Source organism: Felis catus, chromosome C2, assembly GCF_018350175.1.
Source record: "Felis catus isolate Fca126 chromosome C2, F.catus_Fca126_mat1.0, whole genome shotgun sequence".
Classification (NCBI taxonomy): Eukaryota; Metazoa; Chordata; class Mammalia; order Carnivora; family Felidae; genus Felis; species Felis catus.
The window spans coordinates 79,207,766-79,229,248 of record NC_058376.1 but is presented as its reverse complement, the minus strand read 5'-3'; the positions used below and the strand labels follow the sequence as shown (position 1 = coordinate 79,229,248).

Here is a 21,483-nt window from a genome sequence, read left to right as displayed (position 1 = left end):
AATCATGGTATTTTGGTTCTACCCAAAAGCAACTCATTGAGTGACAGAAACTCCTGCCCTGCTGCTAAGTGTTGAGCAACTGAAATGCAAGGAAAAGCTACTTATTCATGAATATTACTTATTATTGTTATCTAAAATATTATTTTTAAAAGAAAAAAGGCAAACAGATTTTTTTAAATGGAAGTTTCCTATTCCTAATAGAATTTCTTGCAAAGGATTTTTAAAAATTTCCATACCATGAAGCCACAGAGCTTTTAGATTTATGTCTGCACCTCAGACCTTAGAGATTAGGTGCTCTCTTCCAAAAACATGACATTGATATGCTCTTCTCATTGGGCAATGATGTTGAACTTTCTTGATATGCTCACCCCTCATCACTTCCTGCCTGGATTGTATATAGATTTTGATATCGGAGGTTTCTTATTCCCCTTTCTCCTAATCTGCCCTGCATGTGCTTTTAGATTAGTCTTTAGTAAATTATACTGCAACCAAATGTTTTCTTGTCAGAAATGCTTGATGGCTCCCCACCGCAAGCATGATAAAATTTGAACTACTTACTAGATGTGCAGCACACTTAAAGAAAAAATTGTTTTTGTCACTGCACTTAGTTTTATTGTTCACTAGTATTCTTTTACATCCCTATATTTATGCTGTATTATGACTCGCTCCTTATTCTCCAGGCCCTAGATGTTTTAGCTATGCCTTTGTTCCCCTTTCTTTCTGCCAAGAGTGGACTCGTTGGTCACTGTGAACTGCTGTTCAGGGGCAGTTTAAATGTTCTGGTAAAAGCCTTCCTTGTTGCTCTACCTGGGTATAAGTTTTCCTTTTTCTTAGCTTCCAGAAGAGTTCGTTTCTCCATCTTAATAAATTGTATCTTCTTTTTCCTTTATCTGTGGGTCCATTTTTTCCGCCTCTGCTTGATGAAAACTTTACTGAGGGTAAGTACCAAGTCTTACCCACCTCAGCAATTCACCACCCCGAACACCTTCCCTGTTCAAGCTAAACATATCCAACTCCTCCTCCTGTAGGCTAGCTTTTATTTCACTTCTAAGTATCAACTCCTGTCCTCATTCTTCTCAAAATTAAGGCTACCAATTTAACTGAAGGGAACTGTAATAGGGAATAATTGCCATTGAGACAAAACAATGATGCGTCAAGGCCAATTAAAAAGCAGTAAAATGCCAGCAAATATACGTTTTTTAAGAGTCCTACAAAATTGCGTCTATGTTAATTTCATGTGTGCATTTCCTTTCTGTAGGTGATTTTCTTCCACCCCCACCTCCACCTCTAGATGATCCTGGTGCTCTTCCGTCTGGCTCTGGAAACTTCCCTCCTCCACCACCCCTTGATGAAGGTGCTTTCAGGGCACAGGTAAGATCTGTGGTGGAAGTCATGTTAATAAGCCATGCTAGGAAGCTCATGAATTCACTGATTGTTTCTGTGGTGGATAAACATTTATCCAGAGCCTAAAGAGAGCTTTACAACTCACAAAGAGCTAAGGTACTTTAATGCAACACGCCCCACTGAAGCTTTGCAGAGTTCTGCTGGCTTGCATTCTGAAGCCCTAGAAATCCTTTCACCTACTAATTTTGTTCTGAAACTGAAAGCCATTTTTTAGGAATGCCATTTGAGAATTCCACGTTTCCTTGTTATCCCAGGGACCAACTGTGCTTTTTTATTGCCTCCTTTCTCTATCCACAAACATTGCATTCTGCGTGGGTAAGAGTGATATTTTAAGGCTCTGGTTGGTCACTGTGGGTCCTAATTGGCCAGCAACATCTTTCTAGCAAAAGCGCCAGCAAACCTTCTTGGGATATTCTTTTCTGAGCGGGGTCAAGTGGGGTTAGGGATGCACATTATAGGATGTATCGATCTTACACAAGTGCTGTGCTCCAGGGAGTGATGATTGCACGCAACCCACGGCTGGAATCAGAAGCAACAGTGGAAGGACTTCTCAGCCTGTAACCTTGTAGAGGCACGGGTGACCAGATGCCACAATGTAGGCAGCTAACTGCTGTTCATATCAGGAGAGAAAACTAAATAGCAATGTTAAAGAATCATGGTTGTCTTTTAAGGGTGATGATGCTATTATAGATACATAGAAGGAAAAATATATATCCAAAATATTTGGGGAGGAAATTAATGGTGTCTGGTAGTTGCTTCAAAATAAGAAGAATAGGGAGCTAATGAGCGAGAAAATAGGTGAAAGAAAGATTAGTGATGAGTTGGTAATTGTTGAGTGTGTGGAGGGAGGTTGATTCTATCTGTATTTGGTCTACCTTTACATATGTTTACAATTTCCCACAGTAAGCTTTTTTAAAAAAAAAATTTAATGTTTGTTTATTTTTGGAGAGAGAGAGAGAGAGAGAGCGAGCGAGTGGGGGAAGGGCCAGAGAGAGAGGGAGACACTGAATCTGAAGCAGGCTCCAGGCTCTGAGCTGTCAGCACAGAGCCTGATGCGTGTCGAACCCACAAACTCTGAGATCATGACCTGAGCCAAAGTCAGATGCTCAACTGATTGAGCCACCCAGGCTCCCCTCATAGTAAGTTTTAAAGAAGAAATGCCATGGGAAATCACAGCTTAAATGGTTCAGTCCATTGTCTGGCTTTCTTTCGCCTAAATTTCAGGTTGGGAGAGACAAAGGAAGAAGTGATTCATTCATTCAGCAAATATTCCATGTGCCTGTGTGCGTACCTTTTATAGCATGAGAATTCTGTAGTGAAAAAGACAGACAGGATTCTACCCGCATGAAACTGCCATGTTAGTAAAACTGGTGGATGTAAACAAAATAGGTACATTGATTACGAAGAACATTAGAATGAAATCAGGACTGTGGGTTGGAGGAAAGGGTGATCCAGCGGCCTTGCTGAGAAGGGGACACCTGAGCAACGATTTGGAATGGGGAGAAGGGAGTAAACCATGTGAGTTTCTTGGGAGTATATTTTCATATGTTAGAACTTAAGTAATAGAAGAAGCTTTTTGTACTATTGAGAAGTTAAAATTAGTGAGTTCCAGTTATAACCAGTGGCCTCCAAGTCCGTTTGGAACCTAGATTTTTCAAAATCCATTAAAAATTTTATGTATTAGATATATATATCGTGGGTTTCCTACAAAAATCTTGATTTTCCTATAAAATCTTGCTGATAAAATGTTGTAAGCTAATAAAATCAAAGCTCAAATGCCACTAATGGATGGGAATCCTACAAAGTTTATATTTATTTTATGCAACAGATAGGTCCCTTGGCAAATAGAAATAATATGATCAATTTTCCTTATTTTTAGTCATCTTTTATTAACAACGAAAAAACAAAAAAAACTCTTAAATTTGTCTTGTATATACCTTTGCTCTTATTTGGTCCAGGGCTATTCTTTGCATACTGTTGAATCTATGTAATTAAAAATTTCACTTAGTCTATTTGCTCTCTTGGAACGTTATAGAAGCTATTTTGTTGCATTTTAAATCTTCAGTTCTTAAAAGCTTGTTTGACCTTGTGACAGAAGACTTGTGTTTGTTCATTGAACAGCTTATTCTAGTTACGTGATTCTCAACAGGTCACGCTGAGTCCGATTTTTCTCATAATTAAAAGTAAGGTAACTGTCTACCACCTCTAGTAACCAAATGAAATACAGATGGATTTGAAATTGGCAAGCTATAATGGCTGTCCAGATATTTTGATATAACTATCACTATATAAAAATAACAACAGTGGTAATGATAAGGCTTTGCCAAAAGGTTTAATGAAGAAGAATTCAAACATAGGCTTTCATAAAAATTACAAAAACTCTTCTCCTCTGTGGACCTTTCCTGATAAATGTACCAAAACCATGACTTTGTTTTTTATAAGGAAGGAAATAAACAAAACGCCGGTTGCCATGTTGGCTTATGTTCTTTGCAAAACAGAAGGGAGGATAAAAAATAAAATTGGGTTTGCCAAATGGGAAAGGACACATCTGGTAGGAGAGGCGTGTTATTCTTGAAGATATGGAAGATTGTTGGCAAGTTCAAAAGCACAGGGGTATGCCCGTCCCTTGTGTGAGAATGATAGCGACTTGGCCCTGCTCTGGCCATAGTTGCACCACCTTGGAATATGAACTGTATAATAGAGCCCAAAGTAAGGTAATCGCTGGAGAAAATTTTGCACTTTTTCCTCTCGGCCCTGGTGAAACTTCAGGTTGCCAAGTCCAAATTATAGCTGGTGAATGTGTTTTTATGTAGAAGTCTGTTTATGCTTCTAGCCAGATTTTCAGGTCAGAGTCAAAATAACGTCTACTAAGTACGACTATAGAATTTTAAGATTGTCAGAGCGGAAAAGGACCTTAGAGATCATTTAGTCCAACCCTGGCGCCAGCCATTAGTTACAGCCTCTTCAGGGACTCGCTAAATGGATTAGTTCCCTGTGTCTGCAGATGGAGAAACTGAGTCTCACGAAGGTATGGATCCCATCATCCATACCTCATTTTGAGAAACCTTGACTTCTGGATTTGTCCTTCCTGTTGTACCAGATGGCCTTGCACATGGCTTTGCTTTAGTCTTCCATCATCCTGTAAATCTCTGAGGTTCAGATGACGGGATTATATGGTTTTATTTTGAAGGACTAGGCGTTGCTGGAGTTTTGCTTGGTGTCCTGTAGTTTTTTACCTGCTACACACTTTTTACGTATTTTTTTGCAAAAGGCAAATACTTCAATTCAAAACTTCTTGTTCTGAGAATTTTTTTTTAAGAGAAAAAAATGAATCTTGGAAAACAAATGAGGGCTTTATCTTTTCTTTTCTGTCAAGATCAGTTTGACCTCAGGATCTGTGAGATTTGGAGTGACCATTTCACTCATTCATTTACTCTTCATTCACTCAACACAAATTGAGTAGCTTCTGTAAGTAAAGCATATATACTAGGGATTGTAGCCTTAGAACTTGGCATCATGGGTCTAGTGTCCTGACTCTCGACCTTAGGACCGTGTAGTGTTGTTCTAATCTGATGCTGCAGTTGTTAATTTCTTCCTATTTCAGCCAGCTAATGGGCAGGCCCTATAGCATTGCTTAGAGTAGTTTCACAGGTGGAGAATGTCTCATAGAATTTCAGGTTTACAAGGGAATTAGAGATCATACTTCCAGTCTCTCTCTTCTGTTTGGATCTCCTAATTTTTTTTTTCTAATTTAACAAGATATTTATGGGTGACTATTGCAGGTGAGATGATGTTGACGGATAAGGAGATGGTTCACGGATAGCACCTCTGAATCAAATCACAGTAGTACCTCTGAATCACAAACACAGCTTTTAAGCTACAGTGTTCCATAGTAAATTATTTCTTAGTCATCATGCTCTGATCAGAAGCACAAGCTAAGTCCTATGTTGTGGTAGAGGGTGGGAGAAATAAATTAACTAACTGGAGATCTATGAGAAGGCTTCTTGGAGACAGTGTGAACTGAACTGAACTTTGATGGCTGATGTAGGGCCTTAATTTTCAGGTGGGGTGAATAGATCTTTTAGCAATAAACTAACAAATGTAAGAGTATTGAAGGAGAGCACGAAGTAGTGTGGTAGGCCTGCACTGCCAGCTGTGGAATCTGCCCTTTATTCTGAAATCATTGTCAGTTTACTGCAGGTGTTTGTTAATATTTTAAAGATAAGGGTGACATCTCCAGATCTGTTGTTGGATGCCATGTGGTATTTTTTACACACCATCAGGCATAACCTGTTGCACTTGTGGGAAACCCCATGCAGACAGCTCTGGGACACTTCCTGGAAGTCCTCAGGGACTTGTCCTGATGGCTTCTAAGTTCAGGTGCCCGATATTTAACATCCACTTTTTGTGAGATCTCTGCTTGACTTTTCTTCATGACCTCCAGTTGATATCTCCTCATTGCCCCTGTCTTTGTGACCCAGTCCCGTGGTTTGCTTTAACTTGCCCACTCTCCAGAGATCTATATACTCCTTGTTTTCATCTCCCTTTTTCTGCTCATCCCAGTGGGATGGCCACAGCCACATTTGCTGCTGTCACCACAGTCCCTCCACCTTAGACAATAGACCATGATGCCTGTCGTCGGTTACTCAATAATGTTAAAAACTCCTTTCTCTTATGGAACGGAAATTTGTGTCTGTATGATTTCTTTCTTTCTTTTTTTTTTAATGTTTATTTATTTTTGAGACAGAGAGAGACAGAGCATGAACGGGGGAGGGGCAGAGAGAGGGAGACACAGAATCGGAAGCAGGCTCCAGGCTCTGAGCCATCAGCCCAGAGCCCAACGCGGGGCTCGAACCCACGGACCATGAGATCATGACCTGAGCCAAAGTCGGACACTTAACCGACTGAGCCACCCAGGCACCCCATCTTTCCTTTTTTTTTTAAGTTTTATTTTAATGTTTGTTTATTTTTGGGGAGGGAGAGAGAGAGAGAGAGACAGAGTGCGAGTGGGGGAGGGACAGAGAGAGAGGGAGACACAGAACCCGAAGCAGGCTCCAGGCTTCGAGCTGTCCATACAGAGCCCAGTGCGGGGTTCAAACTCATGAACCGGGAGATCATGACCTGAGCTGAAGTCGGACGCTTAACAAACTGAGCCACCCAGGCGCCCCCATGATTTCTTTCCAGTGATTTTCATCTTACCATCTTAGAACACAGTGCCCATGCAAAGGAACAATCAGGCCAGGGGAGGGATAGGTGATGTCTGGCCCAAGAAGTTGATCATGAGAGCTGCTGAAAGAAGTGACTTTTCCGGAGGCCTGTGTGAAAACAGTGTAATGTGAACTATGCACCGAACTTGGGGAAATGCCCAGAGTTAATTGAAAAGAGAAGGGAGAAAGGAAACCTCTGAAATTATTTATGGTCTTGTGTTAGTCAGTCTTTCAAAGTTTGCAAGCCAACTCATTTCTGTTCTTCTGAAAACATTTTCAAAGCTCCTTTATGCACATGGCAAACGATAGATTATAGTCAGTTATCCACGTACGTCAATAATAATTTTAGAATCTACCATAGTTTTAGCAGAGCCAGCACTGCAAGCTGTGTCTTGCGACTCGTAGTCTAGTACAGTCATGGTCACAGGTATGGAATGATGGATTTTTACCTGTAGACATGAAGGACTCAGGCCCACAGCCGTGGCCACGTTCTTTTATGCACTCGCAGAAACAGGCCGCAAGACTTGCTTTATATGGCTTTGATGTACTCCATTGTGGAGGCCATTCCTTCCACAGCCTGATAGTGGGCTGAGGAAGGAGGAGGCTGGGTAAAAAAGGAGATCCAAGCTATAAAGGCTAAAATGAGTAGAGGCAATGTGCAGTCTTGCCTGAAGAAAACCGAAATGATCAGCAGCTCTAATCCACTCCGAAGTGCTTGTCCTTTCTGCACGGTGAGAACGTGAGAGTCTCTTGATCTACGAGAACATACCAAAGGAGTGATTGAGATGCTTGTTTCTTCGTGGCCCTTTACCTTATTCCCTGGGCCTTGGGTTAGCAAGCCCTGGTTGGTTTGTAGGGTTGCTTGTGACCCTGGCGACAGCAGTGGCGATAGCAGCAGCAGGTTGCTTCATGGTTATCTCCTCCTTTTATGGTTGCAGTGGTAGGTCAGTGCGTGTTTAGTAGGGCTGGTGGGCTCCTAGGCATGTGGATGGCTTTGGTCAATATGACTTTCTAGAAGTGAATTTCAAAGGTTTCCTGTTTGCTTTTCTCTCTGAATCATCATGTGATTGGAAGTTCAGACGAGAAAAGAGCAAGATTTTCGGTGTCTAGACTTCTAAGAGCTTCTTGGAAAGTAGCAGGCCTAGAGCCCCTAGGGGGTAGCGCAATATTTCATGCAGCAGTTTGAAACTTTTTGCATGGAATGCCATGGTGTTCTCCTCCATATTTCTAAAGGACCTATTGAAAGAGGTAAACCTTTTTCTGGGGATCAGGGGTAGAGTATGTGTCCACACACTCACTCCTTCACACTTGTCAATCCCGTTACCCCTGCCACTGCTACCTTGATGCGACCTAGGGCACACATATGCTTCCTGCAGGGAAGAACTGGCCAATTGCTGGGTAAGAAAAGTCTGGTGGAGAAACTGGTTGTGGTCAGTAAGGCCATAGGTCAGGATGACCAATGAGGCTAGGTTTCCTTTAGCTCTTGAGTTTCTTCATAGGCAGCAATTTACAATATTTGCCTATTTCAGAAAATTTTCTTTGCCTAGAGGTATGTAAAATTGGAGTTGGTTCTTTCTGAGTCAGTGGAAGTTTTTTTTTTTTTTTTCTCATTTTGTCGCTGTCACCAAGAATCTCAGTGATTTCTTCAAAGCTGTAGTATGCTTACTTATTTTTTTAATATGTTTTGTCTCATAATGAAAATAAATCAAACAGTGCAGCTCAACTGTTTTCAGTAATGTTTCTCTATCACGGAAAAATCATGATCTGAACATCTACCCCATGCCCAGTGTCTACACCAGGTGAGGTTTGAGCATTTTTCTTCCCGATGCATCTAAAAGCTTATTAAGGCAATTTGGAGACTATGCTGTAATATTTTAAACTGTATAACTTAAACTCTTTTGAAAGGACCCTTCTCACGTTAAATTGTATCACCATGTTACTAATACGCTGTAACTTTTTTTAGTGTTTATTTTCGAGAGAGAGAGCATGAGAGTGTGAGCAGGGGAGGGGCAGAGAGAGGCGGGGGACAGAGGATCCCAAGCAGGCTCCATGCCATCAGCACAGAGCACGATGCAGGGCTCGAATTCATGAACTGTGAGATCATGCCCTGAGCCATTGGACACTTAACCGACTGAGCCACCCAGGCACCTCATAAACTATAACTTTTACTTGTTTATTGCAGTGTGTCTTACTTGCTATTTCTTTTTCTTGAATTTATCATTCTGATTCCTTCTGTTCTTTTTTTATCTCTGCCACAGTAAGGTTTTTTTTTTTTTTTGGAAAGGCTACATGGATGATCCAGCTCCTGAGTTTTTATATATCTGAAAATGACTTATTTTTGCCTTTATATTTACGTAATGCTTTGGCGGCAGGTAGAATTCTAGGATCAAATTTCCTTTTTCAGTATTCAATGAAGATGTCTATATTCTTATTTTAGTATCATTTAGTGTTACGGATGAGAAATTTGATTGCAGTGTGATTCTTTTTCCAGTTTATTATCTTTTCTTTGTTGGATCTGCAAGCCTTATTTGGGGGAGTCCGTGGTTTCATGGCACTGCACCCGGATACAGGTCCCTACACTCACCCCAGTGTTTCCACTCAGCAGTCAGTGTATCTGTCTGATCTTTCTTATTTAGCTACGGTGGGGGACTTTCTTGTGTTATTAAGACAAAGCAGTTTAACTTTTCGTTTGCCTTTTTTGTCCTTACAGGACCTCTATTTTATGATGCTGGATTTCTTCTCCATTCTTTGTATTAGGATTCTTTTCCAGTAGTTTTGCCAGTGGGAGAACCCCTATTGCTTTCCTTTACTTTTTAACTTTTTTGTGGTAGTAGTCTGCTCTTCTAAATTTTTTTTTTAATTTTTTTTTCAACATTTATTTATTTTTGGGACAGAGAGAGACAGAGCATGAACGGGGGAGGGTCAGAGAGAGAGGGAGACACAGAATCGGAAACAGGCTCCAGGCTCTGAGCCATCAGCCCAGAGCCCGACGCGGGGCTCGAACTCCCAGACCGCGAGATCGTGACCTGGCTGAAGTCGGACGCTTAACTGACTGCGCCACCCAGGCGCCCCTAAATTTTTTTTTAACGTTTATTTATTTTTGAGACAGAGAGAGACAGAGCATGAACGGGGGAGGGTCAGAGAGAGAGGGAGACACAGAATCCGAAACAGGCTCCAGGCTCTGAGCTGTCAGCACAGAGCCCAACGAGGGGCTTGAGCTCACAGACCGTGAGATCATGACCTGGGCCGAAGTCGTATGCCTAACCGACTGAGCCACCCAGGCGCCCTGGTAGTCTGCTCTCCTAAACGCTACATCCACCTGCATTTAGGGGAGGGAATGTGGTAGGGGACTGTGGCTCTGGATTTGCCGTGCTGGTTGACGTAGATAAGTTGTATCTTGGTTCCAGGTCAGGAATATATCGACCTTTAATAAGCATGGTGACCACAGAGTGGGGCTCTGCACCACTCTATGTGTGTAATTAGGGGAGGCGGGCGAACGAAAGGGTTCCCGTTAGATGCACAGCCCGAGAGCAGACCAGTGAGCTTTACTGCCGTCCTTGAGGCGACTTCTTAGCTGTGGGGATCCACAGGCAGGTAGCAAAGCCCCGATTGCAAGGTCCTGAATATGCCAAGTACGAGCAGAAGCAGGTTGCGGAATGGTCTCTGCTTGAGTTCTCTAGGCTTCTGAGTTTCCTCCCTCACTCTTTCCCCCATCCATGCTTCTCAATGAGTATTTCACCAGGCGTGTCAGGGAAGTGGCAAAGAACTTTTTATTAGAAAGGATGAACTCATTAAGTGATTTTACTGCTGTTATGACATTCTATACTCCAAACATCATTTCCCAAGAGGCTCCCCCACCCCCTCACCCTTCTTGTTGTGACAGCTCAAAGTCAGCTATGAAAGTCAGGTAATGCTACCTTTTGTTTTTTATCTCAAGCTCACTCTCCTGCCCTCGAGGGCTTCACCACAGAAAAGCCCTCCTTGGTTGCATCATTGAAGCCAAGTTAAGCTTCAGGGATAACACACTATGATGGCTAACACTGTGTGCACTGGATCCAGATACCCAGCCCCTCACCCACTAGCTGTATGCCTATGGCCATGTTATTTAACCTTCCCATGCCTCAGTTTGCTCTTCTGTAAACTGGAATCTACCTCTTTGGGTTGCTGTGAGATGCGTATAGAGAATATTGTATGTGCCTGACATATCCCAGCACTTAGTGTTTACTGTTGATGTCATCACTATTGGGCAATTCAGGGCTAGCTGGCCTCTGTGCTGAGTTCCAGAACAGTTGTCGCTGTCTTTGGTTTGCCCCGTGCCTCCCCAGGGATCACCAGAAATCCCATTCCTTGCTCCTAAATGCGTGAGGATTTTGAGTCTTTCGCTAAAGAGATACTTTCACAAACTCCCTCTGTAAAACATTCGATGAACTAATTCGATGATTCGATGAACTAATCTTTTCTTATAGTTCTAAAATTCACTGCTTTGGTAATAAAATATCACCTCTTTATAACTTCACAGTAATTTACAAATTGCAGAATACTTTATATGATCTTACCTGATCTTCACATATAAAAAAAAAAGGACCAATATATTTTAACCATTTAAAATATATTTTAATGTCCCAACAAGTTGAGACAACTTTTTTAGATCTCACAAGTATCCTGGAAGCAGTGATTTAGTTTTAAATGAACAAAAACAAAAACAAAATGTATTTTGGGGACTTTTAAGCCTCTTGGCTTAGTATCAATTCCCTTACAAATGAGAGAAGGCAGATCATTTTGAATTCTCTAAAAGCAGCCAAAGTCATCAACAATATGTGTTCATGGCTGGTGGCCAGGGGCCACGGAGATTGCTTTCCATGTCGTTCTTTAGTGGAAATAAGCACACTTCCATCCTGGCCTTCGGCATCTTCTCTGACAATCCCCTCACAGATTGTATGTACCGTGTACTTCTTATCCATGGATTTGGTAGGAGGCTCTGTTGGGCTCACAAATCCTTTAGTTCCATTGTATTTACATAATCCACTCAACACAGGCACAGAACAACTTGATCTGAAAGAAAGGGTAAAAGAGGGAATGGAAGATGCCAAGACCAAAAACCTAGGGCATTAACTCAGATTTTATTTGTGAAACTCCCAATGTTTTGGGGAGGTTTTCTGTGCATAACTGATTTTGCTTGATCCATTCAAAAGTCAGGTATTTATGCACCCCCCCCCCCGCCCCAGATAACTTACAGTATAATATTGCATGCAATACATATGCTAGTCCTTGAGGGGTTACACTATTCTTATCATCATTTTGTCATTAGCTTTTGTGAGTGTGACCTGTCCAAGGCCTGCAAATTCCATAAATTCCAAACTTGACTTGGAGTGTTTTTTGTTTTGTTTTTAAATAACAGATTTTCATACACTTGATCTCACTTGAGCCTTTAAATAACTTCTGAAAAGGGAAAGGTAGGGATAATCCCCATCTTGTGTAAGTGAAGATGCTGAGGCTCAGGGAGGCAAAGTAATAGTCCCAGTTTCCATGGTATTAAGTGTCCCAGGCAGGGATCAGACCCTGAGTCCTGTCAGTCCATTCCTGTCTCTCTCTTGCCATCCCTGCTTTGTTGTTACTTTTCCTTTATATTCTTTTTCGATGAAGGGCACAAAACACCAATTGTCGTTTTCTCTCCAAGTACTCACTATTTGGAAGCTCTTCCTCTTGTGAGTTCTGTTGTAGATTTCTCTGTGGCACTATTGTCTTCAGACTCTCTCTCTCTTTTTTTTTTTTTTTTTTCCTCTCCAGTTGGATGTATCTTTATGGATTGAAAGAGTGTACTTTGGCATTAAAAGGTGGGAAATATGTTTATAAGCCGGTAAAATGGAATTCTTTCCTTAGTTTTGTGTTTGTTTTTATATTTATTTCACCAATAAACTTCAGTAAAGATAACGATTTTTATTATGAGGGAAAACAAGTAAAATTGGTGATACCTGGTAGATACACTGTTTTTAGGGAAGTTTTTTAAAAGGTGGAATGGGGAGTAATACAAGACAGGAGGATTCATATGATAAAAAAAGATGATTTTGCTGTTATTTTTAGAAGTAAAGTATTTGGCTAATGAGACACTCCCCCTCAAAGAGGGAGAGAGAGAGGGAAGGTACTCAGATTCATTCCTTTCCCCATAAGTTGCATTATTCCTTTCAGTGCTTCAAACAGCCTACGTCTGTCCTACAACCACTTTTGTTTTGAACTGTACAGGATGTGATTTGGGGAAGACCATCCCTAACAGCCAAGTCTCCGTTTCTTCAGCCATAAACTAGTATCATGCTTTCTATCTTCTGTTATTGTTGTTGTTGTTGTTTTCTAATGATTGGATAAAAACAACCCATTTGATAGCACTTTCTAAAACAGTAAGGATTTACCTTAAAAGTGTTCACTTTTGATAATAGTATTTCAACATCCTTGAGCTTTAATTCTTTCTATTACAATGTATATCGCCCCACAGTGATGAATTACTGCATGGCCTTTCAATGTTGTATTTGATTGTATGGCGAATATTGAAAAGATAACGGCCGACTATCCCCTGATCAGATATGTACTGATCCAAGCCCCAGCTGACTACAGCCTGTGCACTTCAAAGTCAGGGCTGTGACTTAGAAAGATCTGTCTCAGAACTTCACATAGTACCTGGCCAGCTCAGGCTTAGGTTTTCCATGAAGAGATGATCAAACAAGTAAATAAAGGACATGGCAGCCAGTAGAGTATTTCACAGTACACATTCAGGAGACTTCATCATTTTTATTATCATTTTACATCAAGCCATTTTGAAAGTTGAAATGTACCTAGAGGATTGTTTTCATTTCCTTTTCGCTCGTTGAAAGTCATACAGTGTCACTTTAGTAATTCTTTCTTGACCCAGCGGGGATAGAAACCAGTTTCAGGCCATGGCCACTATAGAGAAGTTTTTTTGTACAGTTACAGATTCATTAAGTAAGAGTCTCTCCTCTCCTTGCTTTCCTGCCTGCCATGTTTCTCTCTATAAACCGGGACTTAAGCCATGGTCTTAGCATCCACAGAAGTCATTTCCACTCTACTGAAATGGCTCCTGTACACTTTTGTCACTACCTCTGATTCCCTAGTGACTGTTCTTTTTCTGACACCTACCTCTTTCAGGCAGGTAACACTTGACGACTTGAACCTCCTCACTTCCTCCTTCAGTTTTCACTCTACAGAACTTCCTTAGTTCCCCTTCTGTATCTGTGACTATTCCTTTTCTCTCTTTGGTACCAGCCTGCCCCCCACCCCCATCCTAAATTGAGTTGCCCACTCAGTGCTCTCCCTTTTGACCTTCTGTCTTCTATCAGTAGAGATCATAACTCTAATAGAGTCATCTTTGACCTCTGCTTATTTAATGACGTGAACTGCTGATGACTCTCTCCCTTAGACAACTCTCATGCCATTTATCCTAGGGCCTTCCCACACGGAAGGTCTTTTGTCTCTTCACATTCAGTGTGTCCCAGAGCTACTCATCGCTTTACCCCAAGGCTTCCACTCTGTTAGAAGCTCCACCATATTTTCTTATTTTTTTAAATATAATTTATTGTCAAGTTAGATAACATACAAAGTATACAGTGTGCTCTTGACTTCAGGAGTAGATTCCCATGATTCTTACATTCAACACCCAATGCTCATCCCAACAAGTGTCCTTCTCAATGCCCATTTTCGCCTCTCCCCTGTCTCCTCCTCCCATCAACACTCTTTGTTATCTGTATTTAAGAGTCTCTTATGGTTTGCCTCCCTCTCTGTTTGAAACTAATTTTTCCCTTCCCTTCCCCCATGGTCTTCTGTTAAGTTTCTCAAGTGTTTCTATTCTTCCAAGTTCTAAACTCTGGTCATTGCTGATATGTCTTCCTTTTGTAATATGTCTGTTACCAGTATCTACTATTTTTGGTTCAAAAAGGACTCTCAAGTGTACTCTCATCTCTTCATTTTACTATTCATTGTTCTAGCTTCTTCCTTCTCCATATCACAATAGACTCATTGTTTTGATTCTGTTTTTTTTAAATGGCTTTGTTTGTTTGTTTCATTCCAGCTGCATATCCCTAACCGATTAGTCTTCAAAAAATGTTATTTTCTTCCTCTGACTTTTTGTTGCCTGCCTCATTAAATTTCTTCTCTTAGTTGATTTTCATAATATTCCATGACCTACCTCACTCTTTAAAGTACATCTTATCTCTCACTATTCCCCTTACAGGCCTTGCTCTTGTGAAGCTGATGTCCTCATTGTCCGCTTCCCATGCTGAGTTAATTTTCCTTATGTCTTTCTTGCTGCTTGAGACATCCTCATTTCTCAACTGATTGGAAATCCTTCCCATTTTGAATTGCTGCATTCAAATCCGACTTTCTTCCTGGTAGCTTCTGATGCCACCAGTCTCTTCCTTCTGTTTTTTCTGGCTCTACTAACTGGGTAATGTGTTGTGGTGACCTGACCCCACAGTTTAGTGCCAGGATGTTCTGCTCCGTCACTTACCAGTCGCATTACCCATCTTCACATGCAAAATGGGAATAATGACACATTCTTAGAAAGTTATTTTGAGAATTAATTAAGATAAGGAATACAGAGTATCCAGTAGTATGTGGTTTATAATAATGGTGACAATTAATCAGTTAATAATGTTTTCCTGCCACTTAATATATGCCTCTTTGTGGACCGATGTAATTATATCATATACATTTATAGTGCCTCTAAACTATATATGATAAAGCCAGAATACAAATATGTCATGGAAGAGACCTATACAAATTATTTAACATCAAAAATCTTAGAGACTCAGGTTTGAAGGTTCCCTAATCCAGCCCATCTTTCTTGTGATGAGGAACTGGGAGGAGGGCTAGATTTTTTAAGTGAACCACCAAAGATGACACAGTATGAGAGTTGGCCCCAACCCCAGCTGAGGGTTCTGGACTCAATGGCCTCAACTCATTCTACTTTCCTCTTGTTCATTCCCCTTTCAGAAATGGTCTAAAGTCTGGGTCACAGCTCATATTCCTGGATCACCCATAGGCTTTATCTCATTGAGGAATATCTGGTTGATATTTGTGGATGGACTGATTGATTCATTGACTCATTATTAGTCTTGGTAATAGAATTTTCTGGAAACATCTGTGGAGTATGTATGATACGTGGGCTTATCACCCTTTTGATGCTGTTGTAAGCAAACAAAACGGCTCAACACGTACCACTTCTGTGTACTGGCTCAGGGTAGCAGGGAAAGGAAATGGGAGAGGAAGTTATATACATCTTGAACAAATCACACTTTTCTATTTTTAGTCCTTGCTACTGTTTGGAAAGTACAGCCCCTGTTCATGGCAGTCTGGCATGTGTTTCCTCAGTGCCATTTCAAAAAGGGGAAAAATAAATATGAGAATTTTTTGTAGTGAAAATAGTTACTCAGTGAAATCACGTTAAGTTCCTTCTTTTTCTCTTGATGAACCCTCAAACCCACTGGGCTCCGACTCCTCAGCCTCAGCTCTGCATGTCAGAGGCTCATGCGGGATGGGAGACTGGAGTCAGCATAGCCTAACACAGTAAGATGTGCTGTGGTGTCTGAGAGAGACAGGGCAGGAAGGCGGGGGACAGAATGGTGACATCCCTTCTTGATAGTGGCTGGCTTGGCTGGGGACCAAATGCTGTCCCCTGGAGAAAGCTGAAACCTAACCATAGATTCAGACACAGCCTTACAGACCTTGCTTAAGCTGTTCCGACTACCCGACTCCTGTTTCTGTCCGTCTCTGCTATCCCTCTTTGGTAAAAGTTCCCTGTGGGTCTTACAGCCACTCTCCTAATTCAAATAGATGGGTCACTTCTCTTTAGTAGTGGAGACGACATTTAGGGGGATTTTCCCAACTTGAGTCTGTATTAGTTATCATCAGGCAATGATAACCTTATGAAGGAGAATAAAGTCACCCGATCTCTATTCAGATGGATTTCTATAATATAGTAGGACTTGACGGGGTCAGATGTGGTGATGGTGGAATGGCTTCGAGTCAACTGCAAGAGTCTAATGAGGCAGATGAGGGCCTGAACTGGGGCAATGGCCACGACACTGGCAAAGGAGAGCTAGAGTCTAGAGCCACTTGGAGACAAGGGGGTATGGGAAACAGAGGAGTCCCAGATGCTTTGCAGCATCCTGTCTTTCTTCAGGGGAGAGAGGTTTGCCTCCTGTCCTAGTGTTTGTCAAATAAGAGGATCCTCTGTAAAATCAAGGCTCTGAGGCAAGTGCGATAGGAACTTTACTAGAGGCGGTGCTGACGCCACTGAGCAAAGATTGCCCCTCATTCATGAGAGGGTCTGTGCAATCTCCAGATGTAAACAGCTCTGCTGAGATAGAATTGTGGCAGCAGGGTGAGAAGAATACAGGGCTGTAATTAATGCTAATTTGTGGATATTGCTGTATTGTTGTCATTGTTTTTTAATTGAATATGTATTAAGCTCCAACAGGGTGCTATGAATAATGCCAACTTATGGTTGATTTATCAGAACACCCGGAAGACTTTATGAACACCGATAAATGGGGACACATAGCACCCCTTCGAGGTGGCAAGTGCTGTTGCCATTTCTACAAATGAAGAGAAGTGAAGTGGACTGTGTTTACTCTGTCGGCTCTGTGGGTGGGAAAAGAGTGCTGTCAGACCAGCATTTTCCTGTCCCCGGGAACTGGGTTAGAATACATTAGTAAAGAATTTCTCCTTAAGTGCGTTCCGAGTTGTGGGATTTTAATGAAATTGTTCCAGTTATCGTTGTTAGCACCGCATTAGCACCAGGCGACCAAGTTCTAGGCCAGCAGGTTTCAAATTTAGTGTTAAAAAGAGCTGGGGGAGGGGCTAAGGGCTTGTCAAATACAGATTGCCAGGCCCTGCTCCCAAAGATTCTGATCTGATAAAGGTGGGCAGGCCACTAAGAATTTTCCCTTTTCATGAGTGTTTAACACACTTGTCCTCTGAGGAGGCTCAGCTTCCCTTCAAAACCCAGTCTCTTTCTTCTTATCTGTCTGCAGCCACCAAATTCTAGCCTCACCCTGAGACCAGGGTTTTTTACTTAGTATCTGAGGGTCTCCTAGAACTCACCGAGTAGCATCCTGTAACGTTCTCATTTATAGAGCACACTATTAGCTGGCATTTACAGAAGACCTACTGTACATTTAGCATTCTGCTGGACATGCCATTCCCAGGACCTTATCCCACCTGGATTCCACAATGTCACTGTGGGGTTTGTATTATTATTCCCATTTTCACAGGAGGACATAAAACTGAGAGGTGGTGGCCCCTGGGTGGCTCAGTTGGTCGAGCTTCTGGCTCACGATTTCAGCTCAGGTCATGATCCCACAGTTCATAGGATCAAGGCCCATGTCAGGCTCTGCACTGACAGTGTGCAGCCTGCTTAGGATTCTTACTCTCTCTGTCTCTCTCTCGCTTTCTGCCCCTCCCCCACAGTGGTGGTCCCTCTCTCAAAATAAATAAATAAACTTTAAAAAAAAAAACTGAGAAGGGGATGTGACTTGCTCAAAAACATCTCAGTACTTTCAATCCTTTTGGTTTAAATCCAGGTGAGGGCCCAGATTCCACTTTGAACCACAAGTGGGAACAGAACCCCTAGAATTGGTTTAAGTGAAATATATCCTAAAGAAAATGTTCACACTGGAGTAGGGGAGACCAGGGAGGGAAAGGTAGGAATGGCCAATTATGATCTTCCTTATCCAACTTTGTTATTTGTTCCGGTAAATGGTAGCCATTTGCTTATTGCTTGATTATTCTGTGAAAAAGGAAACATTTCTGGGGAAAGCCTCACGTGAGGTGTAAGCAGAATTCTGGAGTCGAGAAAGGCTTTTAAAGTGGAGATGAGAACCTTGAGGCTCGGATAGCTTTGCTCCTTACTAAATAAATGTCTTTTCCACTCTCAGTCGCCTCTGCCCGGGGAAGTCAGTGTTCGCATAGCGCTCTGTTAACTTGTATTTCTGAGGGTGGACGCAGAAATGCGTGCTGTCTTGTCGATTCGCATTCATTCCCGATTAAGGTGGAATCAACAGCTTCCTGATAGAGTCCTGTACTTATTTTTTTTTTTTTTATCAATTGTAAACTTTTCCGTAAAAATAGGAATTCCTGCTAGGAGTGTCGTTGATGTAAATTGTCTGTGCACCGCCTAAAATATATGTGATTCATACCATGTGTTTGTTCCCACATCCACACTGCGTCCCAAGATACAACCACCCCTGCCCACCTTCTCTTTTCGTCACGGGGACGCACGTACCCGTTGGAGGTCTCTACCCTGGATAGAGGCCAAGCTCCTTCCGTGCAGAACTTGCCCACCTGCACTTTCTGACCGCAGCTGACCCTTTGAGTCTGATCTTCCTCTATTTTTACCTGCAGGAATATTCTTGTTTGCCCAGTGCTAGTGCATGCCACAGTGTTCCCCGATGTCTTTATGCTCGTGTGGGAAATATCTTAACTCTCTTTTCTCCATTCAAGATCTTTTCAATTCTCCTCGAGTACATGCAGCCTTTTCTGATTTCTCTATTTTTCTGCTCTAGTGTGTTGCATCTCCTATACCTGAATATTACCTGCCTGTATTCAGCTCTGTGATACAGTCGTTTGTGGATCAACTAACCTTTCTCATGCACCTGTAAGCACTTGGAAGATGAGAACCATTGATTACCTTTTTTTAAAAATAATTCCTTCATATTAATAGGGCCTGAGTATTTGATAAATATTTCTGGAAAGGTGAATGAAACCTGTACTCAATGGAGAAGTAGAAAGCAAAAGAGACGACTGGAGATTGTCTTTTAACTATAGTTAGGGCCGTGACCTGAGTTCCAGTAACCTGATAGGATAATCACAGTTCGATGCTTGAAGGGAAAACCTTTCCTATTTGCATTTCTGGCTTGGTGTCATGGAAGGTGCCAGAGCATGAGCCTGGGAGTGAAATGTTTGAGTCCTAAATTCTAATACTTCCATTTTCTACCCGAGTGACATGGAAAGTGCTCTTTTTCTCTGACCCTTGTTATCCTCTTTTTTCAACAGGAATCATATCTACCAATCTCTATTTATTTTACTATTACTATTACTGTTATTACTACTATTATTATTATTATTATTATTTGCACAGACAGGACTCTGCCTGTGCAATACAATGAGAAATATTGACACAAGTGCTTTTTTAAGCTCAGGCACTTGTCTGTTGATGATGGCGGTGCAGACAAAGCTACGGTTTCCTTTCCCCACGTTCCTAGCGGTCATTGCATCCCAGGCTGTGTACAGGGGATAGAGTGGCTGACTGCGATTGTACTAGCTCATAGGCCACTTCCCAGAGCTGCCTTTGAACAGCAAGTTTGACCAAGGTAAAAGCAAGTTTGAACATATTTGGGACAATTATTAGGGAGCAGGTGCATCTTTTACTATTAGAAAATAACATTCCTGACAGTTTCAGTAATCCTGCTCCCCATATCTTTTCCATTTTTAGCCTGTGAGGTAAGGCATCATGTGTGTTTTGTCTTGTCCTTTTCTGCCAGCTTGCTAGCATGTTGTCACCCTCCCCTATTTTCTTCCATTTCCATTAATCAACTGCTGGTCCTCCAGACAAGGTAACTGAAAGCAGTTTCCTTTATAAAGTTGCTATCTATGACCCTATTTTTGAAGTGGCTGTTTCAAATTGTATCTTGTTAGTGGCTGCTCTGTATCTTCTGTATTTTCAACTATCAAAGTACACTTAAACTAAATAGGAACAGAGTAATTTGGTTCCAGTAAGTGGCTACAAGTGAGGAAAAATATATCAACAACAATGAAACACTTTAGATTCCTTATAATGTTAGGTAGATTGTAGGAAGGTGGATGTGTTAGAAAAGCAGAACTTTTGAACCAGAAGAAACTGTAAAGATCAAGTCTAAACCCATCATATTGCTGGTGAGCAACCATAAGCTTAGAAGGACAAAGCGATTGGCCCAGGGTCACCTGATGAATTATGGCAGAACCAGGACCAAATGCCTAGTTTGCTCCTTTCTGCTTTCCTGGCTCATACACCCACCTCCGTGGTGGCAAAAGAGAATTCTGTGGTTGTTCTGGGTAGGTAATCAAGATCATTTTTCTGGGTCTCACTATTATTAAGTCATCTTCTGACAGTAGCACACTTGTAAGTTTATTAGGAGAACATTTTAATACTGTCTTCTTGACAATTGGGAGTTTTGGGTGGGTGGACTGGGGCCAGGGAGCATTGACTTAGGTCTCCCTGACCCATCATTATCATTTGGCTGTTGGACTTTTAGCAAATCACTTAAGCTTTCTGGTCCTTTGTTTCCTTTTTTGGTTCAACATGGCCTTGTGATAGATGGTGGCTAAGATTCTTCCTGTCTCCATTGGGTGTGAACCTCGGTGTCCCCACCCATTCTGGCATCTCTCTTCTAGGAATTTTGGTAGCTCTTGTTTGCGCCTGTACGTTAGTATTGCAGTTGAAGTGGCTTGAGGATGACTCTTCCATTTTGTTGGTCTTATCCCAACAGTGAAGTGGAAATCCATGGGGAATGTCTCTGCTCCTGTCTTTTGTAACATTTCCTCATCTGTAAAATGGGACAAGAGGATCTTTCTGTTTATATTGTAGGCTCATAAGAACAACGGTTGAAATAACGTCTGAGCTGTTGCTTTGGAGAAGATGTTTTCCCGTATAGGATGTTCAGATTCTAGTCCTATTTCAACCCCCTCACTAAATTATTACCTCAGACATTTAAATCACTTCTTTGGGGGGGCACTATCATTATTTTTCAGTGAAAATGTTGGAAGAGCCCCTTAATGCTCTCTTCCAGTTCTGATATTTCTTAAGCCTGAGTTACCATTTTCATGCTAA

The 21,483-nt window shown here is 41.7% G+C and overlaps 1 protein-coding gene across 11 annotated transcripts in view; it reads left to right on the top strand.

The window, feature by feature from the left end:
- The window catches only part of LOC101096257 (LIM domain containing preferred translocation partner in lipoma), a 692,709-nt gene that overhangs the window by 298,451 nt on the left and 372,775 nt on the right, over positions 1-21,483 (top strand). For all 11 annotated transcript variants that reach the window (XM_023260309.2, XM_045036388.1, XM_045036386.1 and 8 more), the window contains one exon: positions 1,259-1,371. In XM_023260309.2, coding sequence (XP_023116077.1) covers positions 1,259-1,371 — 113 coding nt within the window. The remainder of the gene's footprint in view (positions 1-1,258; positions 1,372-21,483) is intronic.